At 49.6% G+C, this 17,458-nt stretch overlaps 1 protein-coding gene across 16 annotated transcripts in view; it reads right to left on the minus strand.

Annotated features, from left to right (window-relative positions):
- Nucleotides 1-4,468: 4,468 nt before the first annotated feature.
- ZFAND6 (zinc finger AN1-type containing 6) overlaps nt 4,469-17,458 on the minus strand; it is a 73,756-nt gene continuing 60,766 nt past the window's right edge. For 14 of the 16 annotated variants that reach the window (XM_049614370.1, XM_049614362.1, XM_049614366.1 and 11 more), the window contains 6 exons: nt 17,163-17,333; nt 15,419-15,527; nt 14,589-14,689; nt 13,954-14,064; nt 7,418-7,531; nt 4,469-5,389 (listed from right to left, as the gene is read on the minus strand). In XM_049614370.1, the coding sequence (XP_049470327.1) occupies nt 5,241-5,389; nt 7,418-7,531; nt 13,954-14,064; nt 14,589-14,689; nt 15,419-15,527; nt 17,163-17,316 (738 nt within the window). In that variant the 5' untranslated portion in view covers nt 17,317-17,333 and the 3' untranslated portion in view covers nt 4,469-5,240. Of the gene's footprint in view, nt 5,390-7,417; nt 13,219-13,953; nt 14,065-14,588; nt 14,690-15,418; nt 15,528-17,162; nt 17,334-17,458 lie in introns of those variants that run through there. The other 2 variants (XM_049614358.1, XM_049614357.1) reach the window with 2 other exon arrangements.

Consider the following 17,458-nt stretch of genomic DNA (forward strand, 5'->3'; position numbering starts at 1 on the left):
GGGCTGATTCAATGTCATTTCGTACGTAACCCTCGATTCCACAACGTGCTCATCAAAACAGCTTTAGAGATAACATTTTAACACTTTGGACCTTGGGTACAGAAAACTGGGTTAGTTCTAATCTTTGGTTCATGACCTTCAGCACTGGTTCACACATGGTCTGCCTTTAGTTACGTCCAACGTTAAGTGTCCTGAATGGACTTCTCAAAAACGTTGGGGGCTTGACCACACGGTACCTGCCTCCTCCCTTGTAAGCATTCCATCCTTACGTTTCTCTTCAGCACTGTCCTTTCTCCTCCTGTAAGTCACATCTACAGGACTCGAGAAGAAGTGTATTTTCCTCACCTTTTTCTAGGCGAGCATGCTGTATATTTTGAGACCTTTCTGCTCACTACATCTCTAAGGCTTACCAGGCCTTCTGTTTCTGTTATCCGTGTGCAAGTTTTCCCTCAGTACACACTTAGGGCTGACATTTCTGGATTACAGGATGTGCGAAGTCCAACCCTAAAAGATAACACATCTTCTAAAGGACTGACCCACTTCTGAGTGACACCAGCAGCTTATAAGAAACGACGTGGGATCCCTCCAACCCTAGATACCGTCAGACTGTTAAATCTTTGCCAGTTGAACGGATGTAAAATGGCACCTCACTGATGCCACTCGTGTTGATTTGCACTGTAATTTCTCCCAGTTTGTAACTCAGCTTTTCACTTTCTTTGAAGACACTTTATCATCTATTAGAGCGGGGGTGTCTGGGTGGCTCAGTCGATTAAGCGTCCGACTTTGGCTCAGGTCGTGATCTCACAGCTTGTGAGAGATGTGCTCGCTCTCAAAAATAAACATTAAAGAAATTACCTATTAGTGCATAAAAGACTTCATCTTCCTTTCTTTTTAAAGTGGAAATATAGTTGACATAGGATATTCTGTGAGTTTCCGGTGTGTTTGCCATTGTGATTGGACACTCACATACATTTAAAAAGCTCATCAGGGTCCGTGTAGTTACAACGTGTCACCATACGGGTGTTACAATACTGACTACGTTCCCGGTGCTGTACTTTCCATCCCTGTGACTTGTAACCTGAATTTTGTACGTCTTCATGCTTTTCACGTATTCACCTGCCAGACCACCCCCCAGACCCCCCTGGTAGCCACCAGTCTGTTCTCTGTACTGAAGTCTGTTTGTTTGTTCATTTTTTATTCCACGTGAGTGAAATCATACAATATTTGTCTTTTTTTTTTTTTTTTTTAATGTTCATTCATTTGAGAGAGCTAGAGTGTGAGCAGGGGAGGGGCAGAGAGAGAGGGAGACACAGAATCCGAAGCAGGCTCCGGGCTCCGAGCTGTCAGCCCAGAGCCCGACATGGGGCACGAAATCATGACCTGAGCCGAAGTCGGACGCTTAACTAACTGAGCCACCCAGGTGCCCAGTGTTTCTTTATTTCACTTCGCAAAACAACCTCTAAGTCCATCCATGTTGTGCAAATGGCAAGAGCTCATTTCTTACGACCGACTACCGTCCCATTGTATATATATACATCTTAATCCGTTCATAGGTCGACGGGACCTTAGGGTGCTTCCGTGTCTTGGCTCTTACAAATAATACTGCAATAAACAACGAAGCTGCGTTTATCTTGCTGAATTAGCTTGTCTTCCTGAAGTAAACACTCCAAAGTAGAACTGCTGGATCATATGGTATATTTATTTTTCGTCGAGGGACCTCCACACTGTTCTCCACAGCGGCCGCACCAGTGTGCATTCCCACCAACCGTGCACGAGGGTTCCCCTTTCTCCGCATCGCCAACACCTGTGTCTCCCGAGTTGTTAATGTTGGCCACTCTGACAGCTGTTGAGGTGGTACCTCGTTGTGGTTTTGACTGGCATTTCTCTGATGACGAGTGACGTTGAGCATCTCTTCATGTGTGTGTTGGCCGTCTGGATGTCTTCTTTGGAGAAGTTTCTACTCAGGTCTTCTGCCTTTTTTTTTTTTTTTTTTTTTTAAATCAAGTATTTTTGGGGGGTGTTCAGCTGCACTTCTTTACGTGTTTGGGATATTGACCCCTTACCATATATGTCATTTGCAAATCTCTTCTCCCATTCAATAGGTTGCCTTTTCATTCTGTCCATGGTTTCTTTCACCATGTGAAAGCTTTTTAGTTTGATGGAGCCCCAGTTGTTTCTTTCTGCTTTTGTCGCCCTGGTTTTCTCGTAGCCGTAGTATAGTTTAACATCCAGGAACGTGGTACCTCCACCTTTGTTCTTCTCAAGACTGATTTGGTTTCTTGGCCTCTCGTGGTTCCTGATTTTACAATCATTTATTCTGATTCTGTGAAAAATGCTATTGGTGTGTTGAAAGGGACGGCATGGAGTCTGTAGACTGCTTCGGGTATTATGGGCATTCTGACGACATTATTTCTTCAAATCCGTGAGCACAGAGGATCTTTCTGTTCGTTACCAGCTTCCATTTTTTTCACCCAGGTCTTCTGTGTACAGGTCTTTCTCCTCCTTGGTTAAATGTATCCCTGGGTGTAAAACACCTCATTTTAATGCCAGATTTGTCAGTAGAACTTTCAGCTCATGCTTCATGTCTCAAGGGCAAAGCAGCAGTTATCTTTACTTTTTTCCCCCAGGTCTTAAAATTTTGTGTTACATTTAAGACATTAACTTCCTATGGCATGGGGTAGGAAATCAACTTTCACCCTTTCCCACAGATACATACCCAGTCATTTCAGCTCCAATTATCATTCTTTCCCCAATGTGACGTGCCACCTCTTACGCGGAAGTCCAGTCCACTTGTGCCCTTCTCTGGGCATTCTGGGCTGCTCCACTAGGAAACGTGTACAGCCCTTGGCTCACACCGAGCTCTCTTCGTTAACATAGCTTCATGGGAACAGGTCTTAACATCCGACAGGACAAGTGTCCCCCGCCCTGCCTTTTCTTTTCTGAAACGCTGTAGCCCTTGGCGATCTTTCACCTTTTATTTTGAAATTACTTTAACAAGTTCCATGAGAAAACTTGGTGTGATTTTGATTGGAATATATTTGAATCTATAGGTCCATTTGGGGACACATGACAACTTTCTATTGTCTTCCTAGCTATTAACGTGTGTCTTCCTATTTACTGAGGTCTTAGTTATTGTCTCTTAATAATGCTTTAAAAAAAAAAGGAAAAAAGTTCTGAAGTTTGAGAGAGAGAGAGGGAGAGAGAGGGAGAGAGAGAGAGAGAGAGAGAAAGGAGGGAGAATCCCAAGCAGGTCCTAGACTCTTGGTGCAGAGCCCCACGAGGGGGCTCGAACTCATGGACCGTGAAGTCATGACCTGAGCCGAAATCAAGAGTCGGAGATTTAACTGGCTGAGCCACTGAGGTGCCCCTAGGGTTTTCTTAAAGAGGCCTTCAGCATGTATTGCTAACATCCTAGGTACTTGGTGATGATACTGCCATAAAAGGTATCTTCTGGCTTTCTAGTTATTGCCATAAAGAAATGCACCTGGCTTCTGAGAGGTAATGCCACACCTCGCTACCTAACTACACCCTCTATTTCTAGTACTTTCTCTAGATTCCTTTAGACTTTCTGTAAGAACAAACAGATTAACATGCAAATACCGAGCGTCTCCTCCTTCCTGCTTCCTATGACTGACTCTGTTTTGACTCTACTGAACACAGATCTCCAACTCCCCGCAGGCAGCCCTGTGTTCCTGACTTTAAAAGGGAATGAGCTTCCTCTTTTTGGAAGATGGCCGCTTTTCATTTCTTTGTTTGGTTTTACACAGAAACCATCAGCTTAAGGAAATTCCTTCCTGGTTCTGACTTACCCAGAGTTTTCATCATGAGTGGGTGTTGAATTCTGTTAGGTGCTTAACCTGAATCTGCTGAGCTAGTCAGAACGGTTTTCTCTCTTGAATCTGTTCATGTAGCAAATTGACAGATTACATTTAAATACGTCACATTTACAGATTTTAACGCTAAGCCATCATTACATCCAGGAAGTGGTAGACAAACTTAAACCTAGAAATCTGTATTGTAAAATAGTGCTTTTCATCTGTTTTATGTAGTATTTCATGGGTAAAAACGGCTGGCTGGCAGATAAAGTGTGAAACCCATGGGACAGACGGTCTCTCTCGTCCACAATCCTGTAGCTGCCGTGTTTGATTTAGGCCCTTTCCGCTTCGAATTCGACCAGAAAAAGGAGCTCCTTCCTGACCAGACGCTAACTCGGCGTGACGGGCTGAGGAGCAGAGCTGGAGAATGTGATCTCTGAGCGACTGAAAGCAGTCCTTGGCGTTAAAGAAACGCTGAGGTCCTCCACGCAAAGCGACGGGAGATCGCCACTCACCGTGGCAAGATCGGTCGCAAGCGGACGTGACGAGGGCAGCGGCGGCAGCTGCGCGGAGTCAGCGGAGGAGAAACGAAAGCACCACAGGTCAAGGTGAGCCGCCAGCAAGAGTAAGAGAAACGGGAGAACAAGGGAGCGTATGGTTTTCCTTTTTATTTAATCACAGACAGGTGGGGTAAACATAAACACAGCACGATTACTCCAGATCATTCTTCGTATCGTGTACACACCCAGACCGGTGAACGCTACCGAAAGAAGCCTGCGGTCGGCGATGAAACGCACACAGCCGTTCCTTCCCTCGCTCAAACAATTCAGAAACACACAGACGTAGAATCTCATCGGCACACACTCTCCTGTGACAAATGATTCAGACATAAATAGTGGGTGCAAAGAAACTATATGCTAACACAGGTATAACCTTTGTTAATGAAACAACAGAAGCAGCCATAATGATTAAGATACATTCAGTTACTGGTAACTAGCTGTGCCCTAACGGGCGTTATCAAAAGAGAAATCGTGCTGCAGAGAAAAGCTCTATATACACACACAATGAGAAAAATAAACTGCAAGTTCAACGCATGCATGTTTAATACTGGAAAAATCACAGCCCTCCGAAAGGTCTCCACGTTTGTTATAAAAGCCCTCTGCGCTCAACTAAAATTAAAATGATCTTAGAAGGATAATACTTGTAAAGTTTACTTAAGTCTTTTCAGCCACAGAAACTGCAATGGAAATAAATGTTCAGAGTCATTTTCAAAACAAAACCAAAAATCTATTCTTCTGGTTGACATGCATGATTAAAAGGTCTGTGCCACGCACACTGCTCTATACTCCCCAGGACTAGGAAAAAAGACCTCAAGTCAACTTTTAGTTTGCAGATGGTCAAAGGAGTTTGTATTCCAGCAGGAGTTCAAATCTTCTGGATCTTTTCGCCGACAACTACCGGGTTTTCTTTTCTGATTTTCTCCGCGGCATCAGCTTTGTAATTGTACGAGCAATTGTGCACGTCTGAGTAACGATGTACACCACAGTACACATGTCCACACCGGCATTCAAACCCTGCAAACGGATCAGTACACACGCGTGAGCGGGAGGGAGGGACTGACGGCGCGGTGCCTTAGCACCGTCAACACTAACAGCATCGGCTACGCAGCGCTGCGTCTCAACAATCACGCTGGGCAGGTGCAGGACCTAGTAACGGTTTCGGTTCAGACTGCACCAGCTGATCGCTTCCTTCCTCGTTCCTACCCTACAAATGCAGGTGCGTAGCACGGCAAATCACAACCGCTGCCCTGCGCTCGGGTCTCCACCTGGGACGTGGCCACAATTACTTCCTACCAAAGTCGGGATCGCTGCACCGAATGTAAAACGGTTCTCAAATCCAAATTCTAAGTGTGCAGGAAAGCACACCGTCAGAGGCAACCTTAAAATTTAGTGAAGAAGGTGTAAGGAAACTTCTGGGAGGCCTGGATCCACGCTGGCTTCCGGCGGCAGACCCCTGTGGGGGCAGGGCTCCCGCGGCTCAGCGCGACTAGGAGCAGGGGTGCGAGCAGGAGCAGGGGTGCGTCAGGGCCGCCTCAGCGTGAATCCGCTCGCTGACTAACGCGGGCCAGTTACCGAGCTTCTCCGAGCCTCAGTTTCTGCATCTGTAACTTTGGAATAAGTTACTGTAGGGACCGAATGGGGGACGTGGTGAGCACTTAACACACGGTAAACGTGCAATAATGCGATTTAATTTTAGGGAAATGCCCACAGGGCTGAAGCCGAAAGAGAGATCTCGAGTGTGGGTGGAGGGCCTTTATAGAAAACCGGTCCTGCTTCTCATAACGGAGTGCTGTGATGTGACGGAGCTGCTGGAAACGGAGCACAGGAATCGACATTTTGAACACTGACATTTGATGGAAGTTTCCTCTACCACCTTTTTGTCTGTCTGTTTCAGAAACACATTCTGTCCCCTCGTGACAATGAACGGAAAATGAAGCCAACTCTAACGCCAGACCGACAGACCGGACAAGATGAAAATTACTGAGTCTCCACCTTCCCATCACGAAGCCCGAGTGTTTCTGAGACTCAGAAAGACTGTATTTGACACTAAGTACGTCTATTTCGAAATGTCTTATTTGTCCGTGCTTGTATTCTCTAAATAAACACATCTGCCCAAGTACGGGCCAGTCTTAAGTGTCTCTGACATCAGATTATAATCCCCTTTCCACTTGGTCTCCAACCTACTCCTTGGCGGGAGAACCCTTCCTAAAAAGCATCCGATTTTATCCGGTCTTGTCAGCTCTGTACGTCAAGTTCTTATGCTACGGAGCACAGAGCACGGCGCCCGGCACGCACACAGCGAGAAACGGTCGTTGTTTAGAAGCTGTGACCGCCGTCCGCCAGGAAGCACAGTGCGCATCGTGAGCCTGTCCGTGTTTCTGTCTCACCGCGTATCCGACGCCCCCAATCACACGCTCCGTGCCGCGGCCACACTCCCCATCCGCGGCCCCTGACGAGGCCCCGTTCTTTCCTTCCTCCGACCTTCTGGTCGAGCTGTTCTTTCTGTCTGAAACGCCCCTACTCCATCAGCTCTGGGTCCCAGCCCTCCTTCAGGGCCTGCCTCAAACGTGCTGCCGTCGTGGTACTTTCCGTGACGGGCTCCTACACCCCCCTCTTCCCTTCGGGTGAACCGCGGCACCTGTCCGACTTCCCACAGTCTGCTGACTGTGCTTCCTCTGCTCCACACCCAAGCGGCATCTCTCTACGTTTTCTCCCTCCCCGAGTAACAGTGCGTCTCACAGCGGGGCCGGCCGAGCTTGGGTCCCCTCCTGTGTGCACTCTCTGGCCCTCGGAGCACCTGGAGCCCGGGCCCGACCCGTCTGACATTCGAAGACTCTGCTGGGATGGACCAGTAAAAGAGCATCTATTCATGTCACTCTCAGGTATACAATTAAAGCTACTTTAAGAAAACCCAGAAGCGGGAATGAATCCAGGATTAGCTCTCATGGGAACACACGTGAACCTCCCGGGGCCTGGAACAGTAAGGCACGCGGTATTTTAAAGAACGCTCTGAGGCTGACGCCACTGCACTTCGGCCCTTACCAGTAAGTCCTACTTTCTTCCTGCACATGAAACAGCGGTTCTTTTTCTGTTTTGGCTTTTCAAGAGACTTGCTTTGCTCTTCCGATGGCTGCTGTGCCGTATCTGATACTGAAGCTGACAAAACAGGAAGGAGGTACAGTTTAATTATTCAGTAAGGTTCTGACACTGGTTGGTGGCCGTCCCCCTCCCACCCCACCAGTCTGTTCCTGTGAGGGCCACTGAGGACTCCGTTAGCCCGGAAAGAGGCTTACACGGAGTTACAAAGCCGATTACATAACATGACCCCCTATTCCTCAAATGTATGTGTGCATGTGACGTACGTGTGGATGTGCACACGCAGGAAATCTGGAAGAACATGTATCGATATGTTAACACTGACTACTCAAGATCTAGCTCGGCATTCCCTAGGTTTTTTAAATTATGTATTTGAAATAAAAGGTGCAAGCACTCATACACACACATACACACACACACGCACGCACGCACGCACGCACACAAATACTCCTGGGGTATTTTCTACGGGAGTGTGTCAGGAGATGGCCACAGGCCAACTTCTGAATATTGCTGGGGTCCGAACTATGTAGATTTCTCAGAACAAGGGCAAAAAAAGGCTGAAAGCAAGACCGGGTAGAGCACCATGTTTAAAAGTCTCAGAATGTTTCACATAAAACCTTTAAAATGCTGGCAAGGTCGATGTAGTAGATAGAATGTTACAAACAGGATAACAAAATGACGCATTTAGGCAGTGAAGCGAAGGCCGGCTGCACCAAGATTCCAATTCCCGCACCTAAACCCTACCTCACTGAGCCCTCCGGGACGCGGTCACCAGGCAGGGGCGGTCACGTGACCCAGCACACGCGCCATCCCGCTCCGAAACAGTGACCCTCCACGGTCGCCGTGGGGCCAGGCACCTGTGTTCACACCACCCACGGCCGGGACCCAAGGGCCCTTTCCTCGACCTCCTCACACCTGGGTCCACCTGCTCTTCTTTCTCAGGGGCAGCTCGGGTATCCCCTCCTCCACAGAAGCTGTCCCACTTCTCCACGAGGCTCACTCATCACCCCTGGCTCCCTGACCAGTCCCACCAAATCCTGGGCCCGCCACGTGCGTGCCTCTCCAGGCCACACTTGACACGGCACGGAACCCACGCCCCGCGATGTGACTCACCCCCAGGACAAAGCCTGGAGGCCCGGCGGCACCCTCCCCCTGCTAGAGCCGCCCCGAAGCGCCTGTCTCTCTGAACACACACAGTCTCTGGCCTCTGGTCTCGTCGGCCTCCTTTCCGTGTGGAATGCTTGCCCACGGCCCTCGGGTCCCACTCTTCACGGGGCTGACTCTCATTTTTAAGCGTCTACCATCAACTCTTCCCCACCCCCACGCACCGACCTGGATTAGGAAGCTTACCGTGCGCCCCAGTGGTGCTGCCCACACGGTGGGAACCGCCGGTCTGCCTGAACCTGGCTTAGCGGTGCGCTCCTCCAGGGTGGGAGCTTGTCCGGTGAGCTCCTCCAGGGCGGGGGCTCGTCCTTCCCGCTCCTGCTCCCGGTGCCGATCCTCGAGCCCCGACCGCAAGCTGGCGCCGCACAGAGACCCGGACCGCATTCCTGAACTACTGGCCCTCTGTAATGACGTGCCCCGGTTTCCCCAATTACGGGGTCAGCCCACCAAGGAGGGACGGTATCGTATTTCCCGTCCGCACCTCCAGCTCCCGTCCAGCGAGCTACGCGGAGCGGGCACTCGGTCATGTGAGGTCATGGATTCTAACCTATGTTAACCGTATGACCTCCTATTTTAACAAAACACGACGAAGACCAAACAGCACAGACCAACAAGTGAACACGCACAAATGAACAACTCTGTGATCACACCACCTAGAAATTCTGAAGCCAGATGGGAGACAGTTCTACTAACACGAACGTTTTATTTTGAAACACGTTATGGACACATAAAACCTTTTATCATCAATCAACAAACAGCCTCAGGACTCGAGCTCCAGGGGGGCAGGGGCGGAGTGTCGTTTACTTGTTGTATCCCCAGCCCCCCGAACAGTATCAGATAACGTCCCTCTATGTGTAAAGGGCTCAAAAATAGTTTAACTTGCAGTCCAAAAAGAATGTATCTATTGTCTTTGAAATCTGTAAGCCGTAATATCTAACCTGTTCTCCCAAGAAACCGTGATATTCAAATAAACATATAAACAATGCTTTAGTGGCAGTAACAGCACTACCACAAGAAAACATTTTTTAACAAGACCGTTTTAATTACCGAGGCACAAACTCTGGTATGTGGAAACAGAGACGTGAAAATGCACTCGCCTGCCACACACACGAATGCTGTTGCACGGAAGCGTCTCAAGAAGACGTTTCACGGTACGGACCCTGAAGGTCCATCTACAGCAAACGCACAGCCTGTAGAGCTAAGAGTCCATAAGGAATCTAAGAGCTCAGGAGCTGGGGCGAGCATCTGACGCTGATCACTGTCCACTAGATCCCCAGGGGACCAAGGTGACCTTAGCTTACCTCAAACTAGTGGTCGGCAGCTAGAGTTGAAACATTTCACAAATCAATTCGTGGGCAAGAGGATACAGTGTTTGGCGTAAGTCTACGATTCCCAGAGATTCTGCTTCCTTACTTTCTATGAGACTTACGACCAAAGCATGCCTGATCAAACTCATGATTACGTAAAAGGAAACAATCCAGTCTGTTAAAAGGGCCGTACTCATATTGAACCTGAAGCCAAAATAGGAAGTCTGCTCGGAACTGGGCAGTTTTTCGCAATCTGAAATGAGCACCGAAGACAAGGGGGCACCTGCTCATTAAGGGTTAGCGACCGGCAGCTGCCTGCGTCGTATCTGCACGACCGAAGGTCTACTCGGGCCGCCTGTGCGATGGCATTAAGGCTGTGGAATCAACTTCATTTTTAACGGGAATCTCAACTAGACAAAGTCGATTGGCCAGTGACTTCAAGATGCTTCAAAACCACAGGGCAGGGGCGCCCGGGGGGGCTCAGTGGGTTACGCGTCCCACTCCTGATTTCGGCTCCAGTCAAGACCTCACGGTTTGTGGGAGTGAGCCCGGCATCAGGCTCTGTGCTGACAGCACGGAGCCTGCTCGGTCGGGGTTCCCTCTCTCGCCCTCTCTCCCTGTCTCTGCTCCTCCCCCTCATTCACACTCATTTTCTCACTCTCAACATAAATAAACTTAAAAAACATTTTAAAAAGCACAGGGCAGGTAAAATTATCGTTCAACTACCCACATGGATGATCACATTCAAGAGAAACATGTATTACGGTTCTAATTCCTCCATATCCTCAACACGTGGACCATCTGTGTATCTTCTCTGGAGAAACGTCTTTTCAAATCCTCTCCTTTGCCCTTTAAAAGACTGGTCTTTCTATTGTTGAATGATGACACCTCTTTACACATTCCTATCAGATACAGGATTCACAAATATTCTTAACCATTTTCTGGATTGCCTTTTCGCGCTCCCGACGGCGCTCCGTGAAGCACCCGGGTCCTGACTCTGCTGTAGGTCAATGCGCCCGTTTTCCTCCGGTCCCTTGTGCTCTAGGCGTCCCGTCCAAGGAGGCACTGCCTCACCCGAGGCCATGAGGAGTTATGCCTGTTTTCCAGTTTCAGCTCCTACCATTTGGGTCTTTGATGTGTTTTGGGGCAAACGTCTGTAAAAGGGGAAGGAGAGGTCTCATTCTTTCCAGTGTCCCAGCACCACCTGCTGAAGCCCAGGCTTCGCCTACTGGATGGTCTCGGCTCCCTGCGGAAAATGAGCTGCCCGCGAACCGCGGGGTGTATCTCCGGACGCCCGGTGTCACTCCAGGGCCCGACGGTAGTGTCCTCTCGCCTGTCCCGCGGTCTTGGGGCTGCAGCAGGTGGTACACTTTGAACCCTTCTCTACTTTTTCCAGGACCGTTCGGCTATTCTCGCCCACCCTCTCCAGTCAGAAGAAATCTTTGAGTTTTAAGCGGCGTCACACAGAGTAAGACTGTGCGGTTAGCCCGTTATCCTGTGGGCTTGGGGCACCTCTCCTTTACGACACAAATATGGCTCAGAGAAGTGGGGTGTCGGGTCCACACGCTGTAGTAGAACCTCGGACCCCAATGCCGCTTCTTTTGGGGAAGATCCAGCATCTGAGAGACTCAGGTGAACTGAAGGGGGGGAGGCAATGCTGTGCCGTCAGACAATCAAGTAGGATGGTTTCCTACTTTCCAGGGAAAGTGCACCAAAACGCTTAAAAGAATTTTTGAAGCTACCTTTTGTGAACTGAAAATCCGACATTCCTAAGTTAGAGACCACGCGAGTGTGGTATCGCCAATCGTTAAAGTAAAAAGAATAATGAAATGAGAAATGTGCTGTAATACGCTAAATACTCATTTAAACACGAGAAAAATTCTTCAGAGCCACGGGGACAAAATGAAAGCGTACTGCCCACCTGGTGGCAACAAATCGTAATTATCAGCAGAATACCTACAGAGAACAAAGCTGTCTCAAGAACCCTAATCTGAAAACTCCAATGAAGAACGTTAGGAGGGGCGCCTGGGGGGCTCAGTCGGTCGAGCGTCCGACTTCGGCTCAGGTCATGATCTCACGGTACGTGGGTTCGAGCCCCGCATCGGGCTCTGTGCTGACGGCTCAGAGCCTGCTTCAGATTCTGTGTCTCCCTCTCTCTCTGCCCCTCCCCCACTCGCACTCGGTCTCTCTCTCTCAAAAATAAACAAAAAAACATCAGGAAAGTCTGGCTTGGGTACACAGCTGCTACTCACGTACCCTTTTCCATCTGGGATTTTCTTCCCATCTAGATAAATTTCCCTGAGGGACACAGAGGGAGTAGACACTTGGCAGGTCACCAAAGCAGAGGAGCCTGCCCTGGCAACGGAGGGCTGCCCCTGGTGACAGGAAGCCACGTCCACCTCCTAATCTAGGAAGCACCACGGCCGTGGGCACAACTCTGGCCCGGAGTCCAGCTCAGACACCGTAGGGCTGGAGTCCAAGACTTCTTCTCTGCAAGTTTTCGTCCATCCACTAAATAGACGGAGAAACGCGTTCTCTGCATTTACTCCTACCACCAGGGAAAACACAAGTACCTCGGTGTTAGGAGTGTGCGTGTACACATGCACGCACGCGTGCTCACGCACGCCTGGCCCCGCTCTCTGCGAATCTGCTTCATGCCCCTTCACTTTTACGAAAAACCTACGTTAGGACCTGTTTTTGCTAACCAGTAGATACCCAAAGAGAATTTCCGTGTTTATGAAATGGCACTTGCTTCTTTATCCCGTTTTGGTTTACAAAAGGCTTGACAAAAACGCTCTACTTTTGGACAGTGGGAGACACCTGCACTCGGGTACACGTTTCTCATAAAAGAAGACAGTCTTAATTCAACGGGGTGGGCAAGACGTTTTTAAAATACTGAAAACGAATCCTCTTAAACTCAAATGAAAACTTAGACCTGGTTCCTCGGAGATCCTGCAACGCTAAGGTAACGAATGCTGAGTTTTTAAAAGGTACTTAGAAGCTGCTACTGGCTTAACCTCCAAGGTCACTGAAATCGTACGTGAAAAAAGGAGTCTACAGATTTTCAACACGCCTTACGATTTCTCCTAATGTGGCTTCAAGGCCACCTTTGGTACTCTTGTTGCCAGGGCCACTCAGTGCAGAAAGCCACGCCGTCCTCCACACACGCATGGTGTACGTTCACCACCCTGTCTTCATCCTCGGTGGCCGTGGACACCAACTGCTGCCACGTCTGCCCGCAGCACCCATTTCGCTCACAGTCTACAATACGTGCCACTGCGAGACGGAACATAAGCGAGGTCAGCAGCCTGTGTTCATTTTTCCTTCCTGCGCTCTCAGCAACCCTTGCTTCTCCAAACTCTCTAGTGGTCGGCACCTGGGGGCTGCAATAACCCAGGGCCCAGATGACTTCTCCCTCTGCTGAGTCGTTATCCGACTTGCTCCCCTAATCTCAGCCTCTCACTTTTCAAAGTGTGCCAAGGACTTCCAAGTCTCAGACGTGACACCGATCACACATTTAAAGACCAACGCTCGACCTACAACCTCCAGCCGAGCTCTTCGGTTCTGAAACGGGATCACGCCCCGCGCACACCTGGTCTGGCCGTGCCACCTCTCCCGGCGCCGGTCTGAAGCAGCCCGCCACCGCCACCGCCGCGGAACCGAAAGCTTTACCGCCCTGCTCCTATTCCCCGCGTCTCATGCGTAAGTAACTAAATCTCAGGGATTCTTCTCTCTCTGCTTTGAAACCATCCCTCATCTGTGCCCTTCCTTAAGTTTTTCTATTTAACCAAGAAATAAAAGTTATTTATACTTATAATGCTTCTGTTGGCCAAATAGTACATATCCTTGCTATAGCGAAATCCACGATGGGCAAAATTATGCCAACATTTATTGGGCATAAACTCAGAGCGAGAGAAATTAGCCAGCTCAACTACATCTGAACTGTCAGGGCAGCCTGTCTCTCTGAGCCGTGCCGGAGGCAGAGGGGCACAATGGTCACCCTGGGCTCACCTTTCCCGAGCGTCCTCCTTCTGTAAAGCCATCGTCCCCGTGCTGGTGGAACAGAACCCATCCAGCGCAGTCTGCTCCCAGCCTCCTGAGCGTCTCCCCTGCGACCGCTGCCTACAGAGAAAGCCCTCCCAGATCACCGTGGCCCACACAAGGGGGGCGTGCGGAGCGCGGGCAAGGACACGAGGCACTGAGCAAGACGCCGCAGTGGGTCGCCGACGGGACAGGGCCTACTGCCGGTCAAATTCAATGGTCTGCTCGACGGCCCAGGTCAGAAACAAGAGATCCCCGGGTACTCGGAGGGGAACTAGTATTTGGGTTAAACTGGTAAGAATAAGAGTAAGAGAGGACAGGAGAATATAATCCCACTACTCACTCACTCACAACTCTCAACTGAACACATTTACGGCTTTCGACTTTATACTGATGACATAATTACACAGAAGTGGGAAATGGCTCCCAACAGTTCAGTCAATTAAATACCTGGAGACCTAAAACGTTCTGCTCATAAAGAAAAGAAACAGCAAACTATATATTTGAGGCTGGCAATTTAAAGACAGCGGCACCTCGGACAGGCCCGGCCTGTAACAGCCAGCTGTCGGGTAAAGGACCGAACCCGCGCGAGCCCACGTGCAAACCTTGCAGGTCTTCCGTGTCAGGGATTGCTTTGTCCACAGACGTACTGTCCACTTGGGAAGATGCTACAGATTCGGATAAAAGCGACTGATTTGATACAGGGCTAGAAAAGCAAAAATATTGAGATTTTAAAAGTGATTTCCAGGCATGAATAGTACCTAAAATGATGTAGTAAGTATGCGTCCAACATATCTAAGCAGTCGTCACAGCAAGAACACACACAGAGATCCTTCTTTATAACTTGTGCATTTAGCACAGAGACCATGAAACTGGAGACCGGTCTGGCCTGGAGTTCACGGCTTCAGAACTCAGAGCAGCGGCAAGCGCCCTCCGCGCACAAAGGCACCCCACGGAAACCAGCGCGGTGGTCATGACCGGCTCCGGGGGCCCCGATGCCGCAGTGGGAAGGGCACCGGGCGTCTCCGATCATGAAGCGGAGAAAGAACTAGAGGGTGGAAACCCGGTCCCCGCTTCCTATCAGCAGAGTGAGGACGACGCCAGTAGGTCTGTGCTCCCAGAGCGAGAAGGGAAAGCCGCCCTGCGCACAGTGGGGCCGCGGGGGGCAGGACTGGGCGCCTGAATTCATAAGGATGTCGGGGGCGGGACATGGGATGAGCAGAAGCGAAGGAAAAGCCGTCTGAAAAAGAAATGCAAACTGAGAAGACACCTTCCCCACTGCTTCCCAAGGTAAACGTGACTTTCTAACTGCTGTTCTCAGGCCAGCTAACCCCGAAGTCCTGACCCAGTCCTCCCACGGAGACCCGAGCACGTAGAGAGGATACGCTTTGCTCCTCGGCAGCTTTCCCAGCACCGTGCAGACACAGAGTCTTACCTGGGCTGCACGGATGCAGATGTGGAGTCTAGGGGTGACTGCGCGTCAGGGACACTGCCGTCCGCGCACTGGACCGGGAAAGACTCGGACAGGGTGCCGACAGAAGCCGCTGCAACAGAACCGCGCTTGGTGTCAGTGACCCTGCACTCTGGGCGTCCCCACACCTTCCCTGAGAAACCACCACCCATCTTCCGCAAAACAGCTAGAAATCTTGTTTTACTGAGTATAGAGTATGCTGGTTCGTTGCTTTCCGTTAAAAATGTTTCAGTAATATACCAATTGGAAAAAAGTTAATTTCAACCAAGAAAAAAACCATATACAAACTGTATATATTAATAAACTACACTCCCGTTTCTCAGGACTCCATGTCACTTGGATCCTTTAATCCACAAACTCTTCCAAGCACTGCTGTATACGTGGAGGGATTTAGAATCAAAGCTGCAGCAGTTAAAGTGGATAGAAGTCCAGAACTAAAATCTGTGCTCAGCACATGAGGCTACATTTTCCCCCCGTTCTTTTTTTTTTTTTTTAATTTTAATGTTTACTTATTTTCGGGAGAGAGAGAGAAAAAGCACAAGTGGGGGAGGGGCAGAGAGACCGGGAGACACAAAATCTGAAACAGGCTCCAGGCTCCGAGCCATCAGCACAGAGCCCGACGCGGGGCTCGAACTCACGAACCGCGAGATCATGACCTGAGCCGAAGTCGGCCGCCTAACCGACTGAGCCACCCAGGTGCCCCTCCCACGGTTCTTCATAAAGCAGAAACGTAGATGACAATTTCATGTTAAAAACAATTTCTGGGGCACCAGGATGGCTCAGTGGGTTGACCGTCCGACTCAATCTCGGTCGGCTCGGGTCGTGATCTCACGCATCGTGAGGTTGAGCCCTGTGTCCAACTGTGCGCTGACAGTGCAGAGCCTGCTTCAGACACTCTCTCTCTCTCTCTCTCTCTCTCTCTAACAAAAACAAAAAAACCCCAACAATCTATATTCATTTGGTCTTAGCCTTGAACAAATTTAGAGAAATTTTGTTTACATGCTTCCAGCTCTTGGCTTGAACACGAAACGATGATGAGAAAGACCCCCTACAGAACTGTGAACGAAGTAACTGCCTGCACCTCCGTTAACCACAAAACCCCACACTCAGGCACCGATCCATACAGCCACCCAGATGACACTATCAACACCCCACCTCCGCAAAGCTCATACTCAGAGTCCTCCCCATCCTTCTGGTAACTACGGACACACACACACCCCCACACCCCGGAAGAGTCCACGGGCACAGAGGGTGACGCACAAGCACGGTGATGCCCCTCCGCTTCCTGACGGTGGCGGGCTCTCTCAAGTCAGCCGTGGCCTCCTCGAACCCACTCTCTCCTTCTACAGCCATCTCGGCTTCAGCGGTCATCCCAGATAAAATAACCCGGGTCCTCATAACCCTCACTCCCGTACGTCTTACTTACCTGGACGCATACGTGTACGCGAAGAAGGATGCCTGCATTCTAGCTAAGATAACAGAGCAAGTAAGTAAGAGCAAGCGCGGCAAGTAAGGCTGAACGGATTTATACTAGTTACTTTCGATGGGTGAGGACACCGGTGATGATGACAACACAGAAAGAGGAATTTTCCTGGTCCGAACGCAGGGACGGAGGTGCAGTGTGAGAGCAGAAACGCTATCACGTACGTCGCGCTCTCCCAACGTATCTCGATTATGAACACTGCTGCGTGTGAACAGGATTACTTACCAGGTGGGCTGATTCTACCATTACTACTATTCTGTCTCTGGAGATGTTCTTTATAGCACACTGAACACATGCCATTTGTGCGAGGGTTTCCATAAAATCCGCAGCCAGTAGAACAAAGCATAGGCACTTGGCTGTGATTAGTTTCTTGAGCCATGTTTCTCTGTTGCACACCTGAAATGTACACAGAATTCGTAAGGAACGCAGACGCACACTGCAGTCGTATATAATCCAAATCTGCTTTATATGATAAAAAAAAAAAAAACCCACATATACTCCCCCCTAAATCTTTCCGTACA

The sequence above is a fragment of the Panthera uncia genome, assembly GCF_023721935.1.
Source record: "Panthera uncia isolate 11264 chromosome B3 unlocalized genomic scaffold, Puncia_PCG_1.0 HiC_scaffold_2, whole genome shotgun sequence".
Classification (NCBI taxonomy): domain Eukaryota; kingdom Metazoa; phylum Chordata; class Mammalia; order Carnivora; family Felidae; genus Panthera; species Panthera uncia.